A 13,640-nucleotide genomic window follows, 5' to 3' on the forward strand; every position below is an offset into this window, starting at 1 on the left:
AAAGCGTCGTTTAGCAGCCTTGAGTGAGCGAGTATCGAGTTCTTCAGTAGTAGACAGCACCGTTTTCCAAAGCGCTGTACGAGAGAGAGCGTACCACTGGCTTCCTTTGGTATTGCGGATATAAGGTAACAGACAAGCAAGCAGTGCATCTTCTGGCAAATATAAGGAACGAAAGAGGAACTGTGCCTGTAGTATACTGACTCGTTCCGACATAAGAGGTAGCTTAGATATGTGGAGCATAACCTTAGTGGACGCTTTACCTCGAGCACCATAGATTTTCTTGATGCAACTATTCTGGGCTTCCTCTAGAGCGTGAAGTTGAGAGACCGTGAAGCGATTGATAGCTAGGCCGTATTCAAGCTGAGGTCGAACGATGTGAGCGTAAAACTTAGTGCAAAGAACTTTGGAGAAACCAGAAGGATTCACACCAACAGATGACAGCATGTTCATCGTTGCAAGAGCCTTACGAGTATTACGTTGAATTAATTCTTCTGGATCGAGGTGCCCTCCCGGTTTAAAGGGGACGCCAAGGTATGCGAAAGATGTTTCTCTTGGTAATGGCTGATCGTAAAGGGTATATGTAATTGGATCTGTGCTACTGTCCAAGATCACACATTTAGATGGATTCCATTTGTACCCCATTTGTATACTATGATTTTCGCATATCCGCAGTAAGTCAACCATATTTGAGCGTTCGGCAGTGAAGACTACATCGTCAGCATAGAGTAGGCAATTCAGGGAGGGTATCATTTCCAGCGGTGACGAGCTAGATGGAAGAGCTTGAGTGCGCAGTTGAGCTGGTAGTTGGTTGATGTATATCGAGTAAAGATACGGGGAGAGTATGAAACCCTGTAAAACGCCTGTTTTTGGACGAAAACGGCGAGAGGTAGCATTAGAAAGTAAAACTTCGATTTAGACATCATCGAAAAGACTACGTAGTAGGCCCAGTAAAGGAGGTGAGATATATTGACTAAAGGTTTCCCAAACGAAGCTTCGGTTTACCGTATCATACGCGGATTTTATATCCAGGAAGGTTAAGACTGGAGTAATGCGGAATTGTGAACGTAGTATCTGGCAGATCTCAGAAAGGCATAAAGCTTGGTCCAAAGCACTACGAGATTCACGAAATCCCCTTTGTGCAATATCCAGTGGTGGTCCTTCGCTTGTTAATGTGAGTTGTATACAATGTTCCAGGATTTTTCTAAAAATTGCGGTTAAGCTGATTGGACGGTAGCTTCCTGGTTCTGATGGAGGCCCTTTCTTATGGATTGGAACGATCTGTGCAATACGCCAAGGTAGAGGGACACAGGACCAGGTCCAACACATTTGAAAAAGGATGAGAAGGACTGGTGCCAACAGACCTTTTTTGTAGAGGGATACAGTCTTTTCAGAAAGTAAAGTCGTATTTTTGCAGTTTTTATAATACAATTTATATGAAAAAGCGACAAGTTAGCGCGACATCTCTTTCTGGAAATGGTGTATTTAGATGTATTAATAGGGGTTTACTTGTATTGAAGTGACTTACGAATGAGGTTCGGAATTCATTTATATCAAGAACTAATACCTCTCCAAGATTTTCTCTTCTTTTCAAATTCTTATAAATGATGTCAGAAGCACCAGTTCGTTGTTCTCTGTACTTCACATAGTTGCTACCCTTTACACCATCACCGAAAATCACCAAAGGCATCTTTGTAGTGTCTCCTTCAGTGAAGTGGTAGTTATTCCATTTAGTTGAGCTGTTCTAAAATTGTAGAAATAAAAAAAAAAACGATCCATATAAGTCGCCACATATAGAAAATGGCTCATATAAAGAACAATCGAAGAAGTTTTAGATGCTGGGATTCTAGTCTCCAGATCCTTAATGCCTTGTTGGATTTTAAGCGTATCCTCATTTCTTGCTCGATTTATTGATCCAGAAGGGTAATAATATTCATTTACTATTAAAGATCTGACCTGTTCATTGCCATAATATGCTACATACGCATTCTTACGACCAGGGTCTAGGAAACAAAGACGAAAAATATTATTATTGACCTCGTCTTCGTTAAAATCACTGATTTCAATATTGACCCTATCTTCATTAAGCTTCTCAGGAACATTTCTTGCGAAAGAAATTCTACAAGTATATCCGTCAGTATATATACTGTTTAAGAACATGCGCCCTTTTTGTCTTGGCAAGTCTTGTAATTCTGTTAAACTATTGTAATATTATTCTTAGTTGACTGGCATTTTCTTTTTCACTTGATAAAATTAAATGAATTGAAAAAGCAGCGTGCAGCAAACGCAAAATTTGTTTCGTTTTCCTCTTTTTGAAGCCGTGTATCAGGGAAAAGTGTAAACAAATTTTGACCATCTACCTTTACAAAGCGCCATTTAAAACTAGGATTTGGAAAAAGAGAAAATAGGCGAGGCTACTGTGGCTGCCGTGTTTGTTCCTGTGGACGGACTAGCTGTACTGCTTGAGCTGGTAGTTGTTCTAATGGTTGTTCTGTCTGTATGGGTTGCGCTAGCTGTTCCGGTAGTTGTTGTAGCTGTACATGCTGTTGTAGTTGTATATTCACCTGTTCATAAAACATAATAAGAATCTTAACATGCCGCTCGTAAAGAAGCTTGTATACGGTTACGCCTTGGATGAAGTTTTAAAAAACACTGTAAGATCAGATATGTCAGAGAATTTCATTACACAAGATGATCTTAACAGTGCATCAAACCTGCAAACATTTTTAAACGATATGATTCAACCGGTGAGGAATGTAATACCTCAACTTCCGCTTTCAAGAGAAGAAGTAACCAAAAATCTGTTCTCGGTTTTAGCCATGTTGAATCACATCCTAGTTTTAAAAATTTAAAAAAAGTTGATATTAAACGTGTAATTACTTACAGTATACTGTCGTTTCAACCTATATATATTACACTTCGAGCTTTATGACCTTGGTTGTTGTAATTATTCTTTTCTTTATTAGTTCGAATTGTACAACGTAAAATAAACACAGTAATATAAAAAGCTTTTTTTTTGAGTGAGAATATAACAAGCAAAGAGACAAACCGAGAAGAAAACAGGGAGAGGAGGGCGGGGACAACCAAGATCACTTAGATCTCGTGTAGTTATGATGATACTTCATAAATTCGTATACTGCATCAAAGTATCACACTCAATTTATGGAAGTGGCGTATTGCTGTTTAAGTTTTTTTTAATATAAAAATCATAGTATGTTATGCTGAATATAGGTAGTCATCTGCAGTGCAATTCAGCAGTTGAAGTTTGTATGATCAAAGAAATTTCATCAGAGATATGGTAGCAGAAGTTGACCAAGAGTGGCGGTTGAAAATACACATCTAGTGATGTTTCCAGAGTGCTTCTGTGATGACGCCCAAGGTGGCGAGCAGTTCACGAGGAAGGTATATACCGTCAGTGAACCTAAGAAACGCACAAGCAAGCCAAGCAGTATCTTCGGAACGATCAGAAAAGGACATGTTCAAGAGATCGAGGGAGGAACAACTGACAAGAAAATGGCAAAGATCTTCAGTCGAGTCCAAGTATATCCGACATAGTGGAGAGGGCCAGGTTTGCGCATTCCACCAATGAAACTTGGCTTGGACGCCTAAATTATCTAGTATATATATATATATATATATATATATATATGAAAATGTGGTCTTAACAATTTTTTAATAAACTATGTGTCTATAGTGGAAGATAACTTCCGTTCAAAAGGCAACATCGGCAGGAATCCGCTATGTTCAATATCCAATATGACAGCTAAAATCTCACTACTTTAAAGCTACCCCATCGCATGAGACATCGGACTTTCATGTTGTATTTAGAGTACCACCACAGAAACAAGAAGTGACACATTCACTTTTTCTTTTATTCCTAACATAAATCCTATGGTAAATAAAGCTATCGTAAAAAATGTACTATCTGGTGATACTGTCATCTTGAGAGGCAAGCCTCGTCCTAATGGTCCTCCTGCTGAAAGACTCTTGGCATTATCCAACGTTCAAGCACCTAGATTAGGAAGCACAACGAGATCAGATGAGGTACGTGTCCTAGCCTAAGAGAGAGAAAGAAAGAAACCTAAAACAAGAATAGCCTTTTGGTTTTGAATCTCGAGAATTTCTTCGAAAGCTGCTTGTAGGTAAAGAAGTTTCTTTCGTTCCTGAATATACCACAACAACACAGCGTGAATACGGTAGCATCTACTTGGCCAATGGTGAGAATGTCCAAGAATTAGGTGTAAAGGCTGGTTGGTTAAAAGTACGTGAGGGCGGTAAGACGACTAGTGAAGACAAACAAGATGTCTTGAATCGTTTAGAGCAGTTACAGGAGGAGGCTCAGGCAGCCAAAGTGGGTATGTGGAATGATGCTGAAAAGGTAAGATTTGTTACATAAAGAGAGAGAGAAATGTAAGCTCATAGTAACCATCCCTAGGGTACTCGTGATATATTCTTTACCTTTGAAAAAGATCCTCATGCATTTTTGAACAAATATAAGGGAAAACCCTTGAATGGTAAATTTGTGTGTGTGTATATATGTATAGGCATGGTTTACTAATGGAAGGGGGAAATGCTGTAGCTATTATCGAACAAGTTCGTGATGGATCCACTTTCCGCGTCTTATTGCTCTTGCCAGATAATACTCAACAGATCATCACATTAAGCTTGTCTGGAATTAAAGCACCTACTTGTAAACGCGACAATGCCGAGGACGGTGTTGTCTCAGAACCCTTTGGTGAAGAAGCCAAGTACTTTGTAGAATCTCGTTTACTTCAACGTGGCGTAAAGGTTATTTTGGAAGGATTATCACAGGGTCAAACCTTTGTTGGATCCATCCAGCACCCTGCCGGTAACATTGCCGAACTTTTACTTTCTCAGGGCTTGGCTAAATGTATTGACTGGAGCATTACCTTGGCAACATCTGGCCCTACTCCTTTAAGAAATGCAGAAAAATTGGCAAAAGAAAAGAAGCTTCGTCTTTGGCGCAATTTTGTTGTAAAGGCGCCTACTGAGACGAATGAGTTTGATGCTGCCGTGATTCGTATTATCAGTGGTGACATGATTCTTGTCAAAACGAAGAATGGCGGAATTGAGAAAAAGATACAGTTTGCAAGCATCAAACAGCCCCCTCGTGGTGCCGGTTCAACAGCCCCTACTTCCAAGAGCAAAGACGTAAAGGAAGTTGGATACCAGTTCGAAGCAAGAGAGTATCTGAGAAAGAAGCTGATTGGCAAGCAGGTACATGTTGCGATCGATTATCACAAGCCTGCTCAAGAGGGATTCGAAGCTAAGGATTGCGCAACTGTCATTCAGGGAAGCCAAAATGTTGCCGAACAGCTTGTCCTTCGTGGCCTTGCTACTGTCATTCGCCACAGAAAGGACGATGATAACCGTGCCCGTCATTATGATCAACTGTTGCTTGCAGAAAAGAAGGCCGAGGAACAGCAAAAGGGTGTCCACAGTCCTAAGGAGCTTCCAGTAACTAGAATCGTCGACGCTTCTGAAAGTGCTGCCAAGGCTCGTCAATTCTTTACCTTCTTGAAACGTGCTGGTAAGCTCAGCGCCGTTGTCGAGTACGTCTCCAATGGCTCGCGTTTGGCCCTTTGGATTCCCAAAGAGAACTGTCGTGTCTCATTTGTGCTCTCTGGTGTTCGTGCACCTCGTGTGGGTCGCACGCCAACTGATAAATCTGAACCTTTTGGTCAAGAAGCCCTGGACTATGTCTCTCAAAAGTGTCTTCAGCATGACGTTGAAGTTGAAATAGAAAACGTTGACAAGGTCGGAAGTTTTGTTGGTTCATTATTTATCCAAAGCGAAAACCTGGCTGTATCCTTGCTCGAACGTGGTTTGGCTACGATTCATGAATATTCTGCAGATGAATCACACTATGTCAACCAACTTTATGGAGCTGAGCGTCAAGCCAAGAATGAAAAACGAGGTCTATGGGCAGAAGGCGTTAATGAAGAGGTTGAGCAGACAAGCACAAATACTAGTACAGGTCCCAATCGCGAATATATCGATGTGGTTGTCTCCGAAATACTGAGCGGTTCTCACTTTTACGTACAAAAGGTTACTGATGAAATTCAAAAGCTTGAAGCTTTGATGAAGGAGTTGGATGAATACTATTCTAGCCGTCCTGCAGATCCTGCTTTCAAGCCTCGCGTTGGAGATCTTGTCTGCGCCAAGTTTACCGAAGACGATGGATGGTATAGAGCCAAGGTTCGTCGTATCTCTCATGAAGGTATCGAAGTTCATTATATTGACTATGGTAACTCTGAAACCTTATCATCTGCTCGTGTACGTGCTCTGGCCGATAAATTCAAGGCATTAAAACCTCAAGCTCATGAAGCTGTTTTATCCTTTGTAAAGAGTCCCGAACGAGATCAAGATTATGGTATTGAAGCTTATGAACGATTCCGTCAACTTACAGCCAATAAACAGTTAGTGGCTAATGTTGATGCTCGTGAAGGCAACACGTTATGTCTCACGCTCTACGATTTCCGAAAGTCTACAAGTGCGGAAGTGAGCGTCAATTTGGATATGGTTCAAGATGGTCAGGCTTATGTTACCCCCAAGGTACGCTATACCCATGGTAATGAAACTATCATCAAAACACTCCAGGAAGCTCAAGAACAAGCTATTCGACGACGACTTGGCATGTTTGAATATGGCGATATTACGGGTGATGATGATATTCGAGATACTTATTACTAGAAAAAAGTTTTGTCCCTAATAAAACCTTTTGATTTCTCTGTTTATTGAAATGCTATGGTATATTTTTCAGCAACGGCTTTTGAACTGGCGCTGGCAAAACCAGTGCCTTCAGGTGTCATATCTACAATATCTTTGGATTTCACTTTCTTTTCACAAACATAGCATTTCTTTGATTTCTTTACAAACATATCTACGCAAGTGTTACAGATAACATGGCCACATGAGCGCATAACTATGAATAAGGATTAGCAGCAAGTATAAAATAACTAGTGTATACTTACTTGATAACTTGTAAGCGTTAGTAATCGTCTTTAAGCAAGCAGGACAAACATTTTTATCCTTGTCACTTCCTTCTGCTTGAAACTTGACATCAATCAATGACTTGATACTAACATGAATTCAGTGATTAGAAAGAGAAAAAAGAGGTATGATAATAACCCGTTATTTACCTTAGAGGATGAGCCTTTTCTGCGGCATGACACATGACTTGAGTCTTTACTGGTTTTAAAAGAGATGTATCTGCAGCTGGTGTCAACGAGGGCTATAAAAAGAGTGTTTTAGGCAATATCTCGCAAACAATAAGAGCCCACTTACCACCCAAAATGATGCAATCTTTGGCTTCGTAGCTTCCTCTTTTTCCTCCTTTAGCTGCAAGGAAGTCCTTTCTATATCCTTTTCGGCGACTGATCGAATCTCATCCTCTGTTAATTCAAATTTACGCTTTTTTCCACTATGATTACTGCTAATGGAGTCATTCTCATTCTTTTCTGTCTTTTCTTTAGCCTCTTCGACCTTTACACTGCCACGACGTCTGCTTCCAAGCATGCTATTCTGTGTTTTATCAAATTCGTCTAATAATGCACGTCTAGCTTCTTCTTCCTGCAATTGTTTCTTGTTGTTTAATTCTTGAAGTCTTTGCTCCATTTGTTGTTGTTCTAGCTTGATGGCTTCCTTTTGTTGTAAAATGCTCTCGTACATGCATTCTCTGCAAGCAATATGTCCTTCAGCGCAGCAGACAGGATCTCTTGCTGTTTGAAGACATAAAAAGCAAGCGTTGTAATTTCTAAATGAATCTCTACCTAAACGTTGCTAGATTTGATAATTATAAACATGTTTCAAAGTAGTAGTGTATGTGAAATATGTTTACTCTCTTTGTTCCATATTCAAGCTTATGTGCTTCATGGTATGTAAACACACTTGAGGCAGTGTTGTTCTTGGAGTGTCGAGGCATTTTCTAAACCAAAAAAAAAAAATGGCAATAATTTTTTTTTTATTCTTTTTCAAATAATGGGAAATCATAAGCATAAAAAAGAAAAAACGTCTAAAAAGGAGCATAAAGAAAGCAGCAGAGAACATAAAAAACATAAAAAGAGTAGCAGACAAAAAAACGATGAAATCGATTACTCAGATCCTTCATTATGGGTCGAAGCAGAAGACAATACTGAAATGACTCCAGCAGAGTATCTAAGAAATCAACAACAAAATACTGATGCGAGAAATAATCTATCACAAGAGACTATAGAACAACCCATGCAAGAAAACGCTAGACATGGTTGGATGCTTGACAGTGGATTCGATTTTGGATCTTTAGGTACAGCTAGGCAGAAAGAGGAAGACAAGCCAAAGCCAAATCCCGATGAAGTAAGAAAGTTTCAAGTTAAAAAAAAAAAGGAGTCTAACTTGCTATTTTCTTAGCCCAAGATCAGTTCACGCGAACTTAACCGACATTTAGTGCAAGGCCTTAGCACTGATGAGATTCCACAACAAAAGCCCTCGATAAAGTTTGGAGATGCTGGATCAAATTGGAGAATGATGAAGTTAAAACGGACAAAAGAACAGGCAGAGGATGAAGGTAGACCGCTTTGGGAAGTAGGCATTGAGAGATACGGTTCTGCCGAAAAGTTTCAAGAAGCATTGGACGAAAGAGAGTATTTGGACAATCGAAAGAGATCTCGAACGGATGACAGACAGAGGAATTATGATGATCGCCGTAGAGACAGACGCGATAACAACAAGCGCAGCAGTCCCGACGATAGACGAAAAGAACAACATGAACAAAGTGACGATAGTGGACGTAGATTTATGTTTACCAATAATGATCCCGTACAAAGAACGTTTAAACGCCCTGAACCTCCTAAACGTCAGCGTTCACCAACACCTGAACCCGAGAGGCGTCAGCCCGAGCCAAAGCAAGAGCCAGAACTAGCCAATACACAAACACCAGTACTCACTCCTCCTATCTATTCAATGCCAAGTGTTCAGCAAGTATCGAGTGTACAGCCTTTAACACGAGATCAGCTCAATAAATTGAACGCTAAATTAGTAAAAGCACGACTAATAGGGGCCGACAATGCCGCAGAACTAGAAAAGGAGTATGAGGAGGAGCTACAGAGATTTGAACAGGCTCAGAAAGGTGTTACAGTCCTACCTACATTTGACAGCCAAGGCCGCTTACATGATTATGCGCTCAATCAAAAGAGCCAGCGGCCTGAAGAATTGAAGGGAAAAAAGAAATACGAAGGAACACATGATAGAGTAACAGGGGAACGTATTCGATATGGGACAGCAGATGATACACTTTCCTTGGTTGAAATGGTTCGACAAGAAAAGGCAGGTGGCAGAAGCTTTGATATGGACATGGAATTTGCTAATCGCATCGTAAGTGATGCTTCATTTGAGGTGAGATAGATTCATATTTGGGTCCTATGTCAAATTTAACAGTACAATAAGAACAATTTAGATTATATGGACGAAAAAGCAGATATTATTGCTTCAAAGAAAGGTCAAACGGAAGAACAAAAGATGAAAAGGGCCATAACAGGTAAGATGGAGATTAACTGGGATGTATGGGCTAACATTATTACAGACTATAAACGCACTCAAGACGCACTGGAACGCTGTAAGTTTTGCTATCATGATGATAAGCCTCCTCAGCTTGCCATGATTTCTCTTGCTGCAACATGCTACCTTGCTTTACCGAATGTTCATGAACTTACTCCAGGTCATTGCATGATTGTGCCTCTTCAGCATGTGACCAGTATGCTCGAGTGTGATGATGATGTGTGGACTGAAGTGAGAGTAAGTATTATATGAAAAAAGAGAAAAGGGATTTCATAGCTGAATGATTATTATTATTATTATAGAATTTCCAAAAGTGCTTAATGAAAATGTTTCATGAGCAAAACCGAGGAACGATATTTATGGAAACAGTAGTTAACCTTAGATCACATAGACACACGGTTATTGAAGCCATACCAGTGCCTTATGATGTCTATGATGATGCGCCTGCTTACTTTAGAGAAGCCATTATGTCGTCTGAGGAAGAGTGGTCACAACATAAAAAATTAATTGATACAACCGAACGAGGGTTTCGCCGCTCAATGGTGAAGAACTTGCCTTATTTCCATGTCTGGTTTGGTCTCGATAAAGGATATGGGCATGTTATTGAAAATACGAGTCATTTTCCTTACTGGTTTGGTAAAGAAGTGATTGCTGGTATGATGGATATTGGACCTGAGCTATGGCGTCGACCCAAATTCTACGATTACAGCGTAAACCCTCATCGACAGGAAGAGTTCTTGAAATCTTGGGAAAAATGGGATTGGACATCAGCCTTGTAAATGAATAAACCTTCTTAATCTTGGTTTTCGTTTTCATTTATATTTTTACATTAAATCTTCATCGCCTGTCCACACTTGTTGATCCCTTGTTCAGTGACGGATCCAAGCTCTAGCTAAACGACGTTAAAGCCCTAATCAATCGCAGCTTCAATCGTATTTTCTGTTCTTAAATATGATCACACAACTTGTGGTATTTTCATCTGCATTTGTTTTAACTTTGAAAGCGATAATAAATGAATATATCAAGTAAAAGTTTTATGAAATAGGAAAAAAACTGGAAACAGAATCATGCAATTTTAATAGAGGCACAGAGAAAAGAAAAAGCAAGAATAAGAACAAAAAACAAATGATATCAATTCAAATAATGAAAGAGTTTTTGAAGGGGTTTGCATTACAAGCAAATATCTCGGTAATGTCTGTCCACGACTCTGAAAACCCCTTGTTTAATACTGACAGTGAGAAAATTCGATCTGAATTATGTTGAATAATTTACATTTTTTTGTTTTATTAAGGACGACTTGACATGAAAAGACTGTACAGTTATAACTCAACTTCTTCACCAGCAATAAACACACGTTTCACTTGGATATCATCATTAGAGTCATCTAGAAATACAAAGTCGGCATCAGCACCAACGTTCAGGGTACCTTTTTGATTATCAATGCCCAGCATACGAGCAGGATGAAGTGTAGCAGCTTCTACAGCCTCTACTATGCTACAGTTCGTGAATTTTCTAAAGTTTCGAATGCACTGGTCAATGGTAATTGTGCTACCAGCCAAAGTTCTAGTGCCCTTGATATAGGCTCCACCCTTCTCATCTACTTCAACTTCACTGCCTCCGAGGATATAGACACCCTTGGGAAGTCCCATGGCTGACAGTGTATCTGTAACCAACACAGCACCTGTAGGATGAGAATAGTAAGCAATACGGATAGAGTTTGGATGGACGTGAACACCGTCGCAGATAAGACCGTAGAAAGGACGAGGATCAGGTTGTTGTCTGTCAGGGGATGTTCCAGATGCTTCAGGATGGCGAGAGCTAGTGGCGGGAATGGGTAAGTCAGCTGCACCTAATACACCGATCAGACCAGGATCACGGTGATGAAACTAGAAACGCATGGTGAGCTTACTTTGATAGTAACCATTTTACTACTTACTGCTTGCATTGCATTAAACAAATGGGTGATGCTGCTGGCGCCTTTAGTTACCGCTTCTTCTGCTTGGGCAATCTTACAAGCAGAGTGTCCCATAGAAACGACAATGTTTCTTTTCACCAAGTCAGGAATTGCATTACAGATACCTTCAATCTCTGGAGCCAAGGTAATTATTCTGACTGCATCACTTCCTTTCTTCAGTTGAGATCCATAGGCTTCATCAAGGTCTTCAATTCCACGTTTGGCATCTTTAAAGACTCCAGGATTATGTGCGCCCTTTTTTTCATAAGATATGAATGGACCCTCGACATGAGCACCAAGAATAGTTGCACCTGCAGAAGCACTTCCCGGACGATTGTTGAGTAAAGGCAAGACCTTTAAAAAGTGCTTTTAGAGACTGATGTAAAGAATGACGTCAGTAGTTACCTTTTCATATACTTCAGGACATGAACTAACCACAGTAGGACAAAAAGCAGTACAACCATACTTCAAAAGCCCTTTAGCTACTTTACTAATATTTTGTTCTATCACTTCAACAGGTTCATCATGATCAGCAAAGTCTATTCCATAAGCACCATTGATTTGGGTATCAATAAATCCTGGTACAACAAGTAAACCCTGAGCGTCAATAATTTCATCAGCATCCCGACGAGCAGAAAAGAATAGATTTTGGGGATGAATGATTTTTCCATTTTGATACCAAAGATAAGAATCAGTAACGATTTCATGATTTAAAAGGATTCTTGCGTTAACAATTTTGTAAATTTTATCAGAAGCCATTTTTGCGTAAAAAGGAAAGTAAGAAAGAAAGGAAGAAAGAAAGAGAGAAAGAAAGGAAAAATAGTTGCTTAAAGTAAGCCTCAGCCAGGGTCCAATTCCTTATAGAATGATTGGCTAAAAGACTTATGTAATACACCCTTATTATGTAAAACTCTGTGGTTCTTATTGGATTATAATCAACTGATGATTCTTATTGGATAATAATTACCTGATAATATGTCTGTCTTTGAAAATGTGCACCCTTTCTCAAGGGTCCACATTCTATGGGGAAAAAAGGGTTTAAAGTCGGAAAAAGGTTTTTGCTTTATTTAAATTACCACTCCATTGATTCTCCTGTATAGCTGAAGAAGCCACCGTTATCCTTTGAGGTAGCGCTTTCAAGCTTAGATAACATTCCCTTGATGGATACATCTGGTGTAATATGAGCGTTAGGACCACCCAGCTCTGTTAGTACCCAACCAGGATGAGCGGAATATACAATAAAGTTCTCTTCAGCGAGCTGAAGTGATTGTAGCTTGGTAACCATATTCAAGGAAGCCTTAGAAATTTTATAGGCAGCCGCTTTTTGCATATCTGAGCGCCCAATAGAGCCAGCACGAGATGAAATGTTAACAATCTTCTTGGTATGGTCTTTGTCGCGTTTACGAAGCAAAGGCAGGAAGGCATTTGTAGTCTCGACAACACCAGCGACGTTGGTTTCAAATGTCTTCATTAACTCATCTTTGCCCCTATTTAAAAGTTAATAACAAAGTAAACCACAAATAAACTTACTACTTACACTTCGTCGATGCTTGTCCAGGATAAGGCAATGCCTGCATTGTTGATCAAGACGTCAATACCATTAGGAGCATGCTTGGAGATCTCATCAACTGCGCCCTACTCATATTACAATGGTTAAGACATCTGTCTATGCTCAGTTTTCGCGCCTTACCTTTAATGATTGTTCATTTGTTGTATCAAGTTTGATAGAATAGACCTTTTTATTGTCAACCAACTTCTTTAGTTCTTCTGCTTGATCAGGGTTACGAGCACAGGCGAATACGGTGTTGTCCTTTGCAGAGAGCTGCTTTACGAATTCAAGACCAAGACCTCGGGAAGCTCCAGTGATAACGTAGGTAGACATTCAATAATAACAATAAAAGATTAATCTAATGCAATAGAATGTAAGTTAGACGTATTTATATGCGGTCGGAGACATAAGCCGCCCCAACTGCATGATAAAGGACACGTAAATCCATTGCCTTAATAGTCGCTACGGGCATTTAATGCTAATGGCTGTACTTGCTTGATATCTTTTCAAAAGGTGATAAGCTATTTCTAGGAATAAATGTCGCGCTTATTCGGTGTTCCCATATACAAATAGTATTATAAGATC

At 39.8% G+C, this 13,640-nt stretch overlaps 5 protein-coding genes across 5 annotated transcripts; 2 read left to right on the forward strand and 3 right to left on the reverse strand.

The window, feature by feature from the left end:
• Positions 1–3,888: 3,888 nt before the first annotated feature.
• RHIMIDRAFT_205380 (uncharacterized protein) lies at positions 3,889–6,711 on the forward strand (the record flags this gene model as incomplete). Its single annotated transcript, XM_023606822.1, has 4 exons — positions 3,889–4,041; positions 4,094–4,375; positions 4,433–4,511; positions 4,577–6,711. The coding sequence occupies 4 exons, from the start codon at positions 3,889–3,891 to the stop codon at positions 6,709–6,711; spliced, it is 2,649 nt and encodes an 882-aa protein (XP_023464349.1).
• A 41-nt stretch (positions 6,712–6,752) lies between these two features.
• On the reverse strand, positions 6,753–7,942 carry RHIMIDRAFT_285503 (uncharacterized protein; the record flags this gene model as incomplete). Its single annotated transcript, XM_023613288.1, has 5 exons — positions 6,753–6,943; positions 6,993–7,099; positions 7,161–7,252; positions 7,306–7,800; positions 7,859–7,942. 5 exons carry the CDS (start codon positions 7,940–7,942, stop codon positions 6,753–6,755), a joined length of 969 nt encoding a protein of 322 aa, XP_023464350.1.
• On the forward strand, positions 7,810–10,445 carry RHIMIDRAFT_32484 (uncharacterized protein). Its single transcript, XM_023615102.1, has 5 exons — positions 7,810–8,352; positions 8,407–9,390; positions 9,442–9,532; positions 9,578–9,789; positions 9,855–10,445. Exons 1-5 carry the CDS (start codon positions 7,999–8,001, stop codon positions 10,329–10,331), a joined length of 2,118 nt encoding a protein of 705 aa, XP_023464351.1. The 5' UTR covers positions 7,810–7,998; the 3' UTR covers positions 10,332–10,445.
• A 426-nt stretch (positions 10,446–10,871) lies between these two features.
• RHIMIDRAFT_245140 (putative N-acetylglucosamine-6-phosphate deacetylase) lies at positions 10,872–12,265 on the reverse strand (the record flags this gene model as incomplete). The annotated part of the gene is made up of 3 exons (XM_023610152.1): positions 10,872–11,438; positions 11,489–11,860; positions 11,912–12,265. The coding sequence occupies 3 exons, from the start codon at positions 12,263–12,265 to the stop codon at positions 10,872–10,874; spliced, it is 1,293 nt and encodes a 430-aa protein (XP_023464352.1).
• Positions 12,266–12,563: 298 nt separating this feature from the next.
• RHIMIDRAFT_217377 (4-dihydrotrisporin dehydrogenase) lies at positions 12,564–13,477 on the reverse strand. Its single transcript, XM_023607327.1, has 3 exons — positions 13,197–13,477; positions 13,044–13,141; positions 12,564–12,993 (listed from the first exon to the last, which is right to left on the reverse strand). The coding sequence occupies exons 1-3, from the start codon at positions 13,386–13,388 to the stop codon at positions 12,579–12,581; spliced, it is 705 nt and encodes a 234-aa protein (XP_023464353.1). The 5' UTR covers positions 13,389–13,477; the 3' UTR covers positions 12,564–12,578.
• Between the last annotated feature and the right edge of the window lie 163 nt (positions 13,478–13,640).

This window comes from Rhizopus microsporus, assembly GCF_002708625.1.
Source record: "Rhizopus microsporus ATCC 52813 unplaced genomic scaffold scaffold_13, whole genome shotgun sequence".
NCBI lineage: Eukaryota > Fungi > Mucoromycota > Mucoromycetes > Mucorales > Rhizopodaceae > Rhizopus > Rhizopus microsporus.

Coding starts and splice junctions, on each gene's coding strand:
- RHIMIDRAFT_217377 (XM_023607327.1), bottom strand. CDS start 13,388: ATGTCTACCTACGTTATCACTGGAGCTTCCCGAGGTCTTGGTCTTGAA. Junction 13,142..13,196: donor CAAATGAACAATCATTAAAG/GTAAGGCGCGAA, acceptor TAATATGAGTAG/GGCGCAGTTGATGAGATCTC. Junction 12,994..13,043: donor TGGACAAGCATCGACGAAGT/GTAAGTAGTAAG, acceptor ACTTTTAAATAG/GGGCAAAGATGAGTTAATGA.
- RHIMIDRAFT_32484 (XM_023615102.1), top strand. CDS start 7,999: ATGGGAAATCATAAGCATAAAAAAGAAAAAACGTCTAAAAAGGAGCAT. Junction 8,353..8,406: donor CAAAGCCAAATCCCGATGAA/GTAAGAAAGTTT, acceptor CTATTTTCTTAG/CCCAAGATCAGTTCACGCGA. Junction 9,790..9,854: donor ATGTGTGGACTGAAGTGAGA/GTAAGTATTATA, acceptor TTATTATTATAG/AATTTCCAAAAGTGCTTAAT.